Below are 14,837 nucleotides of genomic sequence, written 5' to 3'. Positions count from 1 at the left end.
ATATATTTCAAAATTCCTGTGAAAAGAAAATTTAATCCTAAAAATAATTAAATGGACCAAAAAAACTACCTTCAAACCAGCAAACGGCCCACGATATTTATTTTACTGGGCTGGTGGTCCATTACCTGAAAACCAAACTATAAAAAAAATATCTCAAAAAATGGACCAAAAAACTATTAAAAAAACTAAAACGGCCCAAAATTTTACTGGGCTGGTGGTCCATATCTCAAAAAAATGGACAAAAAAAACTACCTTCACACCAGCAAACGGCCCACGATATTTTTTTTATTGGGCTGGTGGTCCATTATCTGAAAACCACTGAAATTATTAAAAAAATATCTCAAAAAATTACCCCAAAAAAACTACCTTCAAACCAGCAAACGGCCCACGACATTTTTTTATAAATTGGGCTGGTGGTCCATTATCTGAAAACCACTGAAACTATAAAAAAAATATCTCAAAAAATGGACCAAAAAAAACTACCTTCAAACCAGCAAACGGCCCACGATATTTATTTTACTGGGCTGGTGGTCCATTACCTGAAAACCACTGAAACTATTAAAAAATCTCAAAAAATGGACCAAAAAAAACTACCTTCAAAAAGCAAACGGCCCAAAATTTATTTTACTGGGCTGGTGGTCCATTACCTGAAAACCACTGGAAACTAAAAAAAAAAATATCTCAAAAAATGGACCAAAAACTAACTTCGCAAACGGCCCACGATATTTATTTTACTGGGCTGGTGGTCCATTACCTGAAAACCACTGAAACTATTAAAAAAAAAATATCTCAAAAAATGGACCAAAAAACTACCTTCAAACCAGCAACGGCCCACGATATTTATTTTACTGGGCTGGTGGTCCATTACCTGAAAACCACTGAAACTATTAAAAAAAAAAATCTCAAAAAATGCCCAAAAAACCCCACCTTCAAACCAGCACATATTTATTTTACTGGTTGAGTGAATTACCTTCACTGAAACTATTAAAAAAAATCCTCTCAAATGGGTCTAGGGTCAAACCAGCAATTATGGTGACGGAGGCGATGACGAGGGGCGAGCCCCAGGCGTAGACCGAGTACAGCAGGAACCGCTGGCGGGATTTGGCGCTCGTCTCCGAGGCCGGTCGCATCGACCTGGAATTGGAATATGGAATTTAGGTCAAAAGCTGGAACAGGAACTGGAATATGAAATTTAGGTCAAAGGACAAGCGCTGGAACCTATGATGAGGTTATTTGCATTGACCTGGAATTGGAATTAGAATATGAAATTTAGGTCAAAAGCTGGAATAAGAATTGGAATATAAAATTTAGGTCAAAGGATAAGAGCTGGGACCTAAGATGAGTTATTTACATTGACCTGGAATTAGAATTACAATATGAAATTTAGGTCAAAAGCTGGAATAAGAACTGGAATATAAAATTTAGGTCAAAGAACAAGCGCTGGGACCTATGATGAGGTTATTTACATTGACCTGGAATTGGAATTAGAACTGGAATATGAAATTTGGGTCAAAAGCTGGAATATGAACTGGAATATAAAATTTAGGTCAAAGGACAAGCGCTGGGACCTAAGATGAGTTATTTACATTGACCTGGAATTGGAATTAGAATTGGAATACGAAATTTAGGTCAAAAGCTGGAATAGGAACTGAAAATATAAAATTTAGGTCAAAGGACAAGCGCTGGGACCTATGATGAGCTATTTACACTGACCTGGAATTGGAATATGAAATTTAGGTCAAAAGCTGGACTAAGAACTGGAATATAAAATTTAGGTCAATGGCCAAGCGCTGGGACCTATGATGAGGTCATTTGCATTGACCTGGAATTGGAATCAGAATCGAATATGAAATTTAGGTCAAAGGCCAGAATACGAATTGGAATATAAAATTTAGGCCAAAACCCAAGCACTGGGCCCTATGATGAGATCATTCGCACTGACCTGGAATTTGAATATGAAATTTAGGCTCATAGGTCAAGTGCTGGGATATGATGAGGTCATTCTCACTGACCTGGAACTGGAACTGGAATATGAAATTTAGGCCAAAGGCCAAGTGCTGGGACTTATGATGTGATCATTCCTATCGACCTGGAATAGGAATTGGCACTGGAATATGAAATTCAGGCCAAAGGCCCAGCAAGCTGGGACCTAGGAGGTCATTCAGCGCTGAGAGAGAAACTGACAGTAAGAAGGTTCCAATGACGTAACAGGAGGAAAGCCTTATGCTATGAGAGTGTGGAGGAAAGTAAGATGGAAGAGAGAGAATATGAACGGAGGTACAGTCAAAGAAATCAAGAGGGTTAAAGCTAGGGGCCTAAGGAATGCGGCAAAGAACCTTAAGTAATGTCTACTGTACGGCTAATGGGTACGCAAGATCAAGTAAATGCAATACATCCCATTTATAAATCTGATTAGATCATCATTCACACATTGGTAACACCTTTATATTATCAAGATTGTTATTACGAAATGCCTTGCTTCTGATTTTGTTACTGATGCTCTGGTCACGTTGGTAACACCTTTACATTATCAAGATTATTATTACGAAATGCCTTGCTTCTGATTTTGTTACTGATGCTCTGGTCACATTGGTAACACCTTTACATTATCAAGATTATTATTACGAAATGCCTTGCTTCTGATTTTGTTACTGATGCTCTGGTCACATTGGTAACACCTTTACATTATCAAGATTATTATTACGAAATGCCTTGCTTCTGATTTTGTTACTGATGCTCTGGTCACATTGGTAACACCTTTATATTATCAAGATTGTTATTACGAAAATGCCTTGCTTCTGATTTTGTTACTGATGCTCTGGTCACGTTGGTAACACCTTTATATTATCAAGACTGTTATTACGAAATGCCTTGCTTCTGATTTTGTTACTGATGTTCTGGTCACATTGGTAACACCTTTACATTATCAAGATTATTATTACGAAATGCCTTGCTTCTGATTTTGTTACTGATGCTCTGGTCACATTGGTAACACCTTTACATTATCAAGATTATTATTACGAAATGCCTTGTTTCTGATTTTGTTACTGATGCTCTGGTCACATTGGTAACACCTTTACATTATCAAGATTATTATTACGAAATGCCTTGCTTCTGATTTTGTTACTGATGCTCTGGTCACATTGGTAACACCTTTATATTATCAAGATTGTTATTACGAAATGCCTTGCTTCTGATTTTGTTACTGATGCTCTGGTCACGTTGGTAACACCTTTATATTATCAAGACTGTTATTACGAAATGCCTTGCTTCTGATTTTGTTACTGATGCTCTGGTCACATTGGTAACACCTTTACATTATCAAGATTGTTATTACGAAATGCCTTGCTTCTGATTTTGTTACTGATGCTCTGGTCACATTGGTAACACCTTTACATTATCAAGATTGTTATTACGAAATGCCTTGCTTCTGATTTTGTTACTGATGCTCTGGTCACATTGGTAACACCTTTACATTATTAAGATTGTTATTACGAAATGCCTTGCTTCTGATTTTGTTACTGATGCTCTGGTCACATTGGTAACACCTTTACATTATCAAGATTATTATTACGAAATGCCTTGCTTCTGATTTTGTTACTGATGTTCTGGTCACATTGGTAACACCTTTACATTATTAAGATTGTTATTACGAAATGCCTTGCTTCTGATTTTGTTACTGATGCTCTGGTCACATTGGTAACACCTTTATATCATCAAGACTGTTATTACGAAATGCCTTGCTTCTGATTTTGTTACTGATGCTCTGGTCACATTGGTAACACCTTTACATTATCAAGATTGTTATTACGAAATGCCTTGCTTCTGATTTTGTTACCGATGCTCTGGTCTGTTCGTTCTGCGTCAGCCAAACTCTTGGAAAAGGGTGGTTGGTCTTCCAGCCAATGGAACGCGTGCGATAATACTTTCTTCTTCTTTTCAAGAGCCACTAAACGGGGAAAACTATCCTTTTGCAATGTGGTTATATACGTTGAATCCGATATCCCTCATCACCAAGGGAAATCACATAGAGATGAATATGAATAGGGTTCGTCTTCTGAATAATAATAATAATAATAATAATAATAATAATAATAATAATAATAATAATAATAATAATAATAATAATAATAATAATAATAATAGTCTATATACACGAGTTAAAAATTTGTTGCTATTGCTTGGCAACCTCGTTCCCAATTCAAGTTCCTTTTATAGGTCTAGATAAAGTGAACTTGAATTGGGAACGAAGATGCCAAGCAATAGCAACAAAAAACTTTTAACTCGTGTATATAAATTATTATTATTATTATTATTATTACTACTCAGAAGACGAACCCTATTCATATGGAACAAGCCCACCAAAGGGGCCACTGACTTTAAATTCAAGCTTCCAAAGAATATGGCGTTCATTAGAAGTAAGAGAAAGTAAAGGGAAATACAGAAAGAGGAAAGCTCACTTATTAAAAAAATAATAAAATAATAAACACAAAAATGTATTAAATTTCAAGCAGAATAGTATTAGTGTAGCAATGCACTGCACCTTCTCTTGAACTTCTGAAGTTCCAATTGCACATCCTCACGGAGACTGTCCCACAGTCCAACGGTGTGAGGTATGGCAAAAGATAAAGAATTTCCAGCGGTTTAACATTAAACAGGTTGTCCCTAACCTCTTTTTTTTTCTCTTATTCTTCATACAACTTATGCTCATTCCATCAACTACTTCTAGACCTACGTTCTGCATCTCGCTCAGCCGGAAGCCTAACTCTAGTCTAACCTCGGTCTAGAAACTTTTTCTCTAGACCGTTATTCTAACCAACCACGGCGCACATCGTTATTCTTTACTCTCGATGTTAACAAACGGAAAGTGTTACTAAAAACGGTCTCGGGAACTAGCTATTTACCGACAATGACGTGAGAGAAAAGATATTCCATAACAATGGCTGTCGCCGTAAAGGGGAGAGAGAGAGAGAGAGAGAGAGAGAGAGAGAGAGAGAGAGAGAGAGAGAAGCTAAAACTATTGAGGTCATAACGACAAAGCTGTCTTTTTTACGTGAGGACTGCACACAGCCTCAGATAACGGAGAGAGTAAATGGCTTTAGATAAGCACGGCACAGAATCTGGGTCCTGATAATAATACGTTTTGCGTCTAATATCAATAAAACCAAGGAAAGAAAACCTTTAGAAATGAGTCTCGAGTCTTAACTGAAATGTGGGAATTGCCTCAAGAGACTCAATATTCCAAACAAACAGTGAAGAGGCTCTAGACTCTACGAGAGCAATTCCAAAGTCAGTAATCTGATCAGTCCCAGAGCAGTGACTCTGCAATAGAGTTGCTTTAATCTGGGAGTAATGTTTATCACTTATTAGAGAGGAAAGTCTTAATTCACGGCTGTAAGAATAAACAATGTGGGCAGAGGCTTACTCAGCGTAAGAGGCATAGCACAAAAATTGTGTGGAGAGCTTCCCACAGCATGAAAGGCATAACAAAAAAATGTGGGGAATGCCTCACTCAGCATAGGAGGCATAACAAAAACAATGTGGGGAATGCCTCACTCAGCATAGGAGGCATAGCAAAAACAATGTGGGGAATGCCTCACTCACCACTGAAATGACTTCAAGGTATGCAGAAATCTGACTCTGGTGCTCAGAGAGGAAAGATGTTTATCACCTAGATAGACCTATCTCCATGTGGGGAGGCTTGTGATATAGACCTATCTCCATGCGGGGAGGCTTATCTTGGCCTATGGTGTGGCCCTGTTCAATCACTCCTGCTATAGGCCTATATTCCTACAACCAAAATACTATTAAATTCATGGGTTTCGACGCTTAAGAGGACTTTTGAATATAAAAATTAACAAAAATTTGCATCGAAAGCACTGAAAAATAAGCCCTTCTCCAAGAGGGAGGGATATGTATTATTATTATTATTATTATTATTATTATTATTATTATTATTATTATTATTGTGAAACAATTATTATCATCATTATTATTGTTAATAATTATTATTACTGTGAAAAAATTGTTATCACTATTATTATTATTGTAAAACAATTATCATTATTAATATCATTATTTTATGACTGAGAACCAATTATTACTATTATTATTATTATTGCAATATTGTAAAACGATGATCATTGTTATTATTACATTATCATTTTCATCACTATTATTATTATTATTATTATTATTATTAACATTACTGCGAAACAGTTATCATTATTATTATTGTAAAGCAATTATTACATTAATATTATCATTATTTCTATGACTGAGAAACAATTATTATTATCATTATTATTTTTATTACTGTGAAATAATCATCATTATCACTATCACTGTAAAACAATGATTATTACTAATATCATTATTATATCATTATCATTACCATCATCACCAACATCGTCATCATCATCATTATAACCGAGAAACAACACTCACTTCAGCGACCTCCAGATATCGAAGCACATGACGTTCAACCAGAAGAACGAAGCCAGCATCGTCAACTGCTTCAGGAAAGCTGGAGGAAGAAAAAATTATAATTCCAGCGTTTTTTTAACGAAAAATAAAGTTAATACTGTAATACATGAATATTAATCATATACTATTCATAAAGTATACGCGTGGAATGAAACTAATAGGACCTTTGAAAAAATTGTGCTATAAAATCGAAAAACCTGATACGACCGGAAACTGTCCCTTAGAGAAGCTTCTTGACTGGTATGGACAAGTAAGAGAAGAAAGAGAGAGAGAGAGAGAGAGAGAGAGAGAGAGAGAGAGAGAGAGAGAGAGAGAGAATATACATATATATATTATATATATGATATTTAAGTTACTAAAATGACCTCATTCAAACCGGATGGTATCTAATGGAGTACTTATTCAGAAAAAAAGTTACAAAGCTTTTTGGACAAACAGTCTCGCATTATCAAGTACGGATACTTGATAATGTGGACTGTTTGTCCAGAAAGCTTGTAACTTTTTCTGAATAAATACTCCATTAGATACCATCCAGTTTGAATGAGGTCCTTTTAATAATTCTACTATTGCACAGAACAATTGTGTATGTGATAGAGTTAATATATTATATTTAAATATAAATATATATGTGGTCTGGGATGCAGCTTAGATATTTGTCGAGCTTATTCTCAAACACATCTACGCTCACTCCTGATATGTTCCTCAGACGAGCTGGTAATGCGCTGAATAATCGCTGCATTATTGATGCTGGTGCGTAGTGGATTAATGTCCTGTGTGCTTTCCTTAGCTTTCCTGGTATAGTTTTGGGCACTATTAATCTACCTCTGCTTGCTCTTTCTGATATTTTTAGCTCCATGAGAGAGAAGTGGTAAGAGCAAGTAATACAAGATATATATATATATATATATATATATATATATATATATATATATATATATATATATATATATATATATATATCTGTATGTATGTGTGTGTGTGTGTAGAGAGAGAGAGAGAGAGAGAGAGAGAGAGAGAGAGAGAGAGAGAGAGAGAGAGAGAAAGTAAAACGAAAATTCAAGCGCACAAACGGAACTCATATCGCAAACGAGTCACTCACTCACCACAAGCCAAGCAAGCAGGATCAGACATCCCTTCAACCGCCAACTGAACTACGGTCATGAGGACGTACGTCGCCAACAACGAGGACACCATGGACAGCAGACACCTCCCGTGGAGCTTCCCGCGGAGCTCCGGAATCCACACGTAGACGAAGAGCGTGATAACGAGGAACACGCATGACACCATCAGGAGAACTGGGTAGACGTATTCCTTGGCTACCTCGCAGGCCCTGCTCGGTTCCTCCGTAGGCCGGTCGTCGTCGTCGAAGCACAGGATGGCCACTTCCTCCACCTCGACGGGACTGACATTAGCCTTGTCGACGCAGTACCTCCGGGGGGCGTAGGCCTTTCTGTAGAGGGGCACGTGTAGGTATCCGTTCTTCAGGAGGAAGAATTCGTCGTCGGGGTTCAAGTGCGGCATCAGGACGAATTTCTCGCAGACGGGGAAGCCGTGTTTGAGAATCACTCCGGCGGGAGGCGCCGTCAGGGGCTTTCTTGAGTCGTCGTAAAAAGTCGGCTTCCAAAGGTCGTTTCTGTCCGCGGGTTCGACGCATTCCGTAAGGTTGAGGATTCGACCGCTGGGGCAGCATTTGCTGACGCACGTCGATGCTCGACAGTCTTCGTAAGGGTCGACTTCTGCGGGGAAGTTGTCGGACTCCAGCGAGGACGCCATCGGTAGAATGAGGAACGAAGCACTGAATAACGATAATAACAACATGTTCGTAGATAACATAAGTAATAACTTTCTCCTTAAAGCGTCTTCAGTTAATATAAACACTGATGTTCTTTTTTTTTTTTTTTTACTGGGGATGAATATCGATTTAATTCAACTAGTTAGAGAAGCGTTCTTACCCCTTTCATAAATAATAAATAATTAATTTTCTCTATATCCTTCAGTGAGATTAGGACCCAGGAAAATAAATTTTCTCCCTTTTAATTCATTTGATCTTTCTAAGTTCAGTTTGGAATCACTGGCACTTGGCACTTTTAAATAGTTTGTCTTTTGTTCAAGCGATAATAAGATTCACAGTGTTTTTTTTATATGTTGTTGAGTCATTTCATTCCAGAGTGTGCCTGAAAAAAAATATAATTAATTATTTTTAGCATTTTAGGTATACACACACTATATATATATATATATATATATATATATATATATATATATATATATATATATATATATACACTGACTACTCACTATCATTCCGTGGTTAGGTCTAAAAAGGTACGATAGATTTTTCAACAAACCGACCGAAGCTGTTGCTATCAATTACTGCATATAGGTTCCTCATAAAACACTAAAAAGTATGTATTGTGGCATAGGGTGTAGAAATCTCCCCCCCCCCTCTAAAAACACACACACACATACAAGAAAACGGTATATAATTATCACTGTTATTATTATTATTATTATTATTATTATTATTATTCAGAAGATGAACCTTATTCGTATGCAACAAGCCCCTCGATGGGCCGGAGTTCAATTCCCCTGGCCGGCTGATGAAGAGTTAGAGGAATTTATTTCTGGTGATAGAAATTCATTTCTCGCTATAATGTGGTTCGGATTCCACAATAAGCTGTAGGTCCCGTTACTAAGTAACCAATTGGTTCTTAGCCACGTAAAGTAAGTCTAATCCTTCGGGCCAGCCCTAGGAGAGCTGTTAATCAGCTCAGTTGTCTGGTAAAACTAAGGTATAGGCCTACTTTTTTTAACCACAGGGGCCACTGATATAAATTGTGCTCATTTGAAAGAAGTAACAGAAGGTAACAGGAAATACAGAAAGAAGAGATCAATTTTTAGAAAAGAAAAATGAATCAACTAATAAATAAATAAACAGGTAAATATGAAAGTAAATTATAGAATACAAGGAGAATTGTACAGCGTGAGTCTATGTAAATCATTAAAACGGTTTCAATATGTTTACTACGCCATCTAGGGACAAGAATGATATCACATTCAGGATCTGCGGTGCTCTTGAGGAGTGTTCTAACCACAGCCGCCCCCCCCTCAAAAAAAAAAAAAAAAAAAAAAAACGGACTTTGTAGAAAACGTCTTCTCTCCTCAGCGGACATCACGAACTCAGCTGACTTTCACTGCGTAGGCGAGTGTGGTCAGCTGAATGACGACTCTGCATGACTCATGGGGGTCACATTACCGGTATGCCTAGATAAAAAGTGATGAGTCAATTATCAGGGATGCATTTATCACGCTGGCTGCAAAGATTACAATGGGAATACTGTGATAAAAAAAGGAAAACGGAAGATGAAAACTTTATGTTAGGAGAACGGGAAATTCACACTGATAACGTAAAGCTTTTGCTCAAGTTTCCCCTCTTTTATATTTTATTTTCAAGAAATATCTATACCAATGATTACCTATTAGTCACGGACTCTTCATTCAAAAGACATACATAACAAATATTCGTTATGAATAAGTATGATGTCAATCTAAAAAAAGACACTTTTTTTTCTTTCGTGGGCATACTTATTACGCGTATTCTTTAGACCTAGCGTACATATACGTCCTCATTTGGTATCAAATTCATGCATCGTATAATCTCAGAATAAGTCGTGGTATATTTCATTTAATAGTTCTAAATGAAGCATTTATTATTATCATTCGTTTACGTACGGATTACAAATGCGTAGGCCTACGTAATTCAGCTATGTAGGTAGCGGTGAAAAATATGGTCTATCTTCAAGGAAATAAAAAATTACTTTACTCTAGGGCATCGATGTATAGGTTTGGGCATAATTTCAGGAGAAAATCAGTCTGAAATTTTCTACCCCCGACTTATATAACAAAACATAAACAGTCTGAAAAAAAAATTTGAAATTTTTACATAATTGAAGATACATCCACATAGCCCCAAATGCTTTAGTACTGCCATGAGCAATGACATTTCTAGATTTCCCAAGTGTATGACCCAAGATGACCTGTTGAAAGGTCAGATAACAGAGTTTACCGGTTGATGTTGGCATCAGAAATAGCATCAGGTGTTTATGATAGACCTACGTAATATTTTCGTTTTGTGTGGCTACGGAAATCTAAAAATTTGAATATATATATATATATATGTATGTATATATATATATATATATATATATATATATATATATATATATATATATATATATATATATATACACACACACACGCGCGCCTAGTGCTTACATCCTTAGACTAAACCCAAACGCATTTAGAATAACATACTAAACATGACTCAGGTTACTGAAGCGGAGAAATGGTGACCACGAATTCTACATACTAACTCACTCTCTCTCTCTCTCTCTCTCTCTCTCTCTCTCTCTCTCTCTCTCTCTCTCTCTCTCTCTCTCTCTGTCAAAAGAGACTACGAGTGACGAATCCAAAGTTTATCAAAGATCATTTCAACATATCGCGTAACTGTTAGCAAACGCAGGACGCAGTAATGATAAAACACAGATCCCGCACATTCTTCCTCATTAGGAAGCGTTGATTCGTAAAGTTTGTTTAACAATGAGGCCTCCAGATTAAACATCTGGGGGAGCCGAGGTTCAAGGATAGTCTGAAGTTTCAAAATGTTTACAACGAACAGAGGGGGATTTCTCCTTCATTCGCCTCTTGTTTACAAGAAGGATGACTGAGCTGTAAAAGTGTATGTATGTATGTATGTATGTATGTATGTATGTATGTATGTATGTATGTATGTGTGTGTGTGTTACAGCAAGACTGCGAAACCAGAGATTTCACGATATCCCTGAAATTTCAGGGAATTCATGAATTTCACGAATTCCTGAAAATCTCGGGGATTTCGTGGAATCCCTGGTTTCACAATCTTACTGTAACACACACACAATATATATATATATATATATATATATATATATATATATATATATATATATATATATATATATATATATATATATATATATATATATATATCTAATAACAGGACCTCATTTAAACTGGATGGTATCTAGGAGAGATACTCAGGAAGAGTTACACGCTATCTAGGGCTAACAATCGTCATTGTCTGGTATCCGTATAAATATATATATATATATATATATATATATATATATATATATATATATATATATATATATATGTGTGTGTGTGTGTGTATAGTACTAAGAACATGAAACCTACCATATGAAACAAGCCCACAGGGGTCACCTATTTGAAATTCAGGCCTCTGTATCTATAAACTTGCAGTGAAAATAGATTTCCACAAACACCTATGAAAATAAAACCTCTTTAAAACTGTCACGTTATAATGCGTGATAAAAAAAAAATTTGCTTTTAAATATATTAAAAGGCATGCACAACACACAATAAATCTGGAAAACAAATATCATCACTTCAAGTCCTGAGAAAAGTGATAACCCAAGAATATCTGAACTGAGATTATAATGTATGTAAATTCTCGCTAAATTAAGCTATACATAAATTCCAAGCTAAATTTAATTACCTTGTAACTGTCTTAAACACGTAACCCCAACGTCAGGACACACACTCGCCACTTGTGATAGCCGCTATCTGAATTCTGTATGCTTAAATGAAATTGAGATTAATACCACGCATGAATGACTGGAGTAGTTGGTAAAATCTTACGCCAGACGTGAATTATAAAAGTCTGTACATTTGTATTGCGACATTTTGTTCAAATTAACAAGAGGAGAACATTAAAAGATTACAGCAAGTTACAAGAAAACTGAACAGGCACTGCTAGTTCGATGTAGGCCTAGCTATGCTACACTGAACAAAGTCAGTTAACACATCACCTCGGTGGCTGTGCACAAAGCGATTAAACAGTAACACTCGATGAAAAAGTGTAATACACTTGAGAATAAAGTATACACAGAATCCAAATTAAACCTAAAGCCCACAGACGAATAAGATGCTTAGGCCTAAAAGTTACCTCGACATCTCTCATCATCACATGCTTTCGTACACTTTTAAAAACTCGGTTTCCAAAGCGTTATTTGTCACTTTTCACTTCAAAACTTACCTGCAAACCACTGTACACTGAGCTTAACACGACACAAACTGCAGCACGAAAACTGGGCGTTCAAGCATACTGTCATAAATCATAAACTTTGCCCCACTAAGCCACGCCTTCCGAAATGTTCACGCTGATGAATCAGAACAAGGAAAGTATCGGCTGCCGAAGGAAGTGTGAATAATTGTTTTTTTTTTTTTTGTCTATGGTTACTCATTCTTGGTAGAGTGAGGACACTTGTGAAAGTATTCTGAGAATTCGGTTCGTAGCGAGAGACGAACAGAGGCTTGGCTCACTTGTATATTTTATTTTCATCTGGTTAACGAAGATGTGCAGATGGCAGTTAAGTCAAAAATGCTGTGGCCATGACAGACGTAGGCAAGATGACCAGTTAAAGATTCCTGAAATGGAAGAGAGAGAGAGAGAGAGAGAGAGAGAGAGAGAGAGAGAGAGAAAATGGCGAGTATCTGGCGTCATAAACACCACGGTCACTGACGCAGGAGAGAGAGAGAGAGAGAGAGAGAGAGAGAGAGAGAGAGAGAGAGAGAGAGAGAGAGAGAGATGATTATCTGGAGACATAACTACCAGGGTTACTGACGACGAGAGAGAGAGGGAGAGAGAGAGAAAATGGCTAGTATCTGGCGTCATAAATACCAGGGTCATGACGCAGGAGGGAGAGAGAGAGAGAGAGAATGGTACCTAGCGTTTTAACTACCTAGGTCACTAACGCGCCGAAGCAAGAGAGAGAGAGACAGACAGACAGACAGACAGAGAGAGAATTCTTCCCATAAGCAGATTTTCCTCTGAGTCACGAGAAGTGGTCTAACAGAGAACTTAAAAGTCCTGCTTACAATAACGATAAAATCTCGTTTAGACAGAATTCGTAGCTTATAAATACTTAAAAATGTATAACTTACCTACTTGCAATTCACTACGAGACAACTTATTAGCCGTAAATGTAAACAGGAAACGCATCATACCTGCGTTAGACCGTCTGAGAAAAAATATCACTTCATACCTTGAAACAAAGCACTTACGTTTGGAAACACTGTCTGACTGACGCAAGCACAAGACAAGCTCTACATCACCCGTTGTTTCTCAAACCGACTAAACACATTTTTTCCAACGAAATCAGCACACGGAACACAACATCGTTGTTCGGCCAGAGAAACTACAACCTACTGAATAAGTCTCTGTCGCCGGTACGGCATTCCTCCTGTTTGTGTGACTCACGATAAGATAAGATATCAGCTTCAGAGTCGGGAGTATTTGGGAGACTTGCGTTACAAGGAGAGGAGGAAGTGAGCGAGAGAATGAAGAGCAAAGCGTTAAACAGGAGGAATATGTGAATGAAAACTTATATTTTAATATCCTTCATGGCTGGCTTACCTAATGATTTAATAACTGGTATATGAGTCTAACTATCTTCACTAAAGTAAACCACGATATCACACTCAGAACACAAAGATAACCCAGATCGCTGACACGGAAAGATAACTGTGATCAACTTCACAAGAACTGGAAGTTATCATCACTGCAGGCACCGTCATTCACACAATACTATAGGAGGATATTATCTTCCGATAAAGTCCTTCTCCAAAACATCCGGTTTAAAGTACTATACATAGGTCTAGGATTTCAGCCGGAGTTCAGACTCCCTAAAATTAGGCTTATGAGGAGAAAAGTACTATATATAGATCTAGGATTTTAGCCGGAGCTCTAAACTGCCTGTAATTAGGCCTATGATTCTGTGACCAAAGTGAAGTGTTTCCTAATCTGGTTTCGACCAGCATCGGATTTTGTAAAGGTTGAAGCCCAACTGAGTGAAACAAATTTAGACGGTAAAGGAAGGAGAGATTTAAAGTGAAGTTTAACAGAAATTTGTGGAGGGCAAAACCACTCACCAATTTAGTGATAACTCACTCCATTTGTTTATTAACTTTATTTAGATATTTTACTCCCAATTAAAGGTCGTTTCTTTCTTCAAAACCAAGTGTATTTTATCTATCCACTAACTGCTTTTGGAAAAGAGTAACGAGCTGTTACAATTGACGGTAGGCCTACTACTGCTTCGTATTCCGATTAAAGTGCCGAGATTTGCGAGTTTTATTGTTAGCAGTTGTCTCTGATGATAATAAATTTACCTTCCTAGAATTTACCATTTTTCAAAAACAGCTGGATTTATGCATGTAAAAATGCAATATATTAATTTTTAAGTCACACGGGTGTAGTACTAACTTCGCCAATTTCATGCTGCATAGAC

General features: G+C 36.9%; 1 protein-coding gene across 1 annotated transcript; it reads right to left on the bottom strand.

The window, feature by feature from the left end:
• Positions 1-950: 950 nt before the first annotated feature.
• LOC136841106 (probable G-protein coupled receptor Mth-like 3) lies at positions 951-13,774 on the bottom strand. The gene is made up of 4 exons (XM_067108152.1): positions 13,612-13,774; positions 7,590-8,660; positions 6,448-6,526; positions 951-1,134 (listed from the first exon to the last, which is right to left on the bottom strand). Exons 2-4 carry the CDS (start codon positions 8,317-8,319, stop codon positions 951-953), a joined length of 993 nt encoding a protein of 330 aa, XP_066964253.1. The 5' UTR covers positions 8,320-8,660; positions 13,612-13,774.
• Positions 13,775-14,837: the final 1,063 nt, after the last annotated feature.

Source organism: Macrobrachium rosenbergii, chromosome 8 (assembly GCF_040412425.1).
Source record: "Macrobrachium rosenbergii isolate ZJJX-2024 chromosome 8, ASM4041242v1, whole genome shotgun sequence".
Lineage (NCBI taxonomy): Eukaryota > Metazoa > Arthropoda > Malacostraca > Decapoda > Palaemonidae > Macrobrachium > Macrobrachium rosenbergii.
Note: the sequence above shows the minus strand (reverse complement) of the source record. Positions and strands in the feature narration are given on the sequence as shown.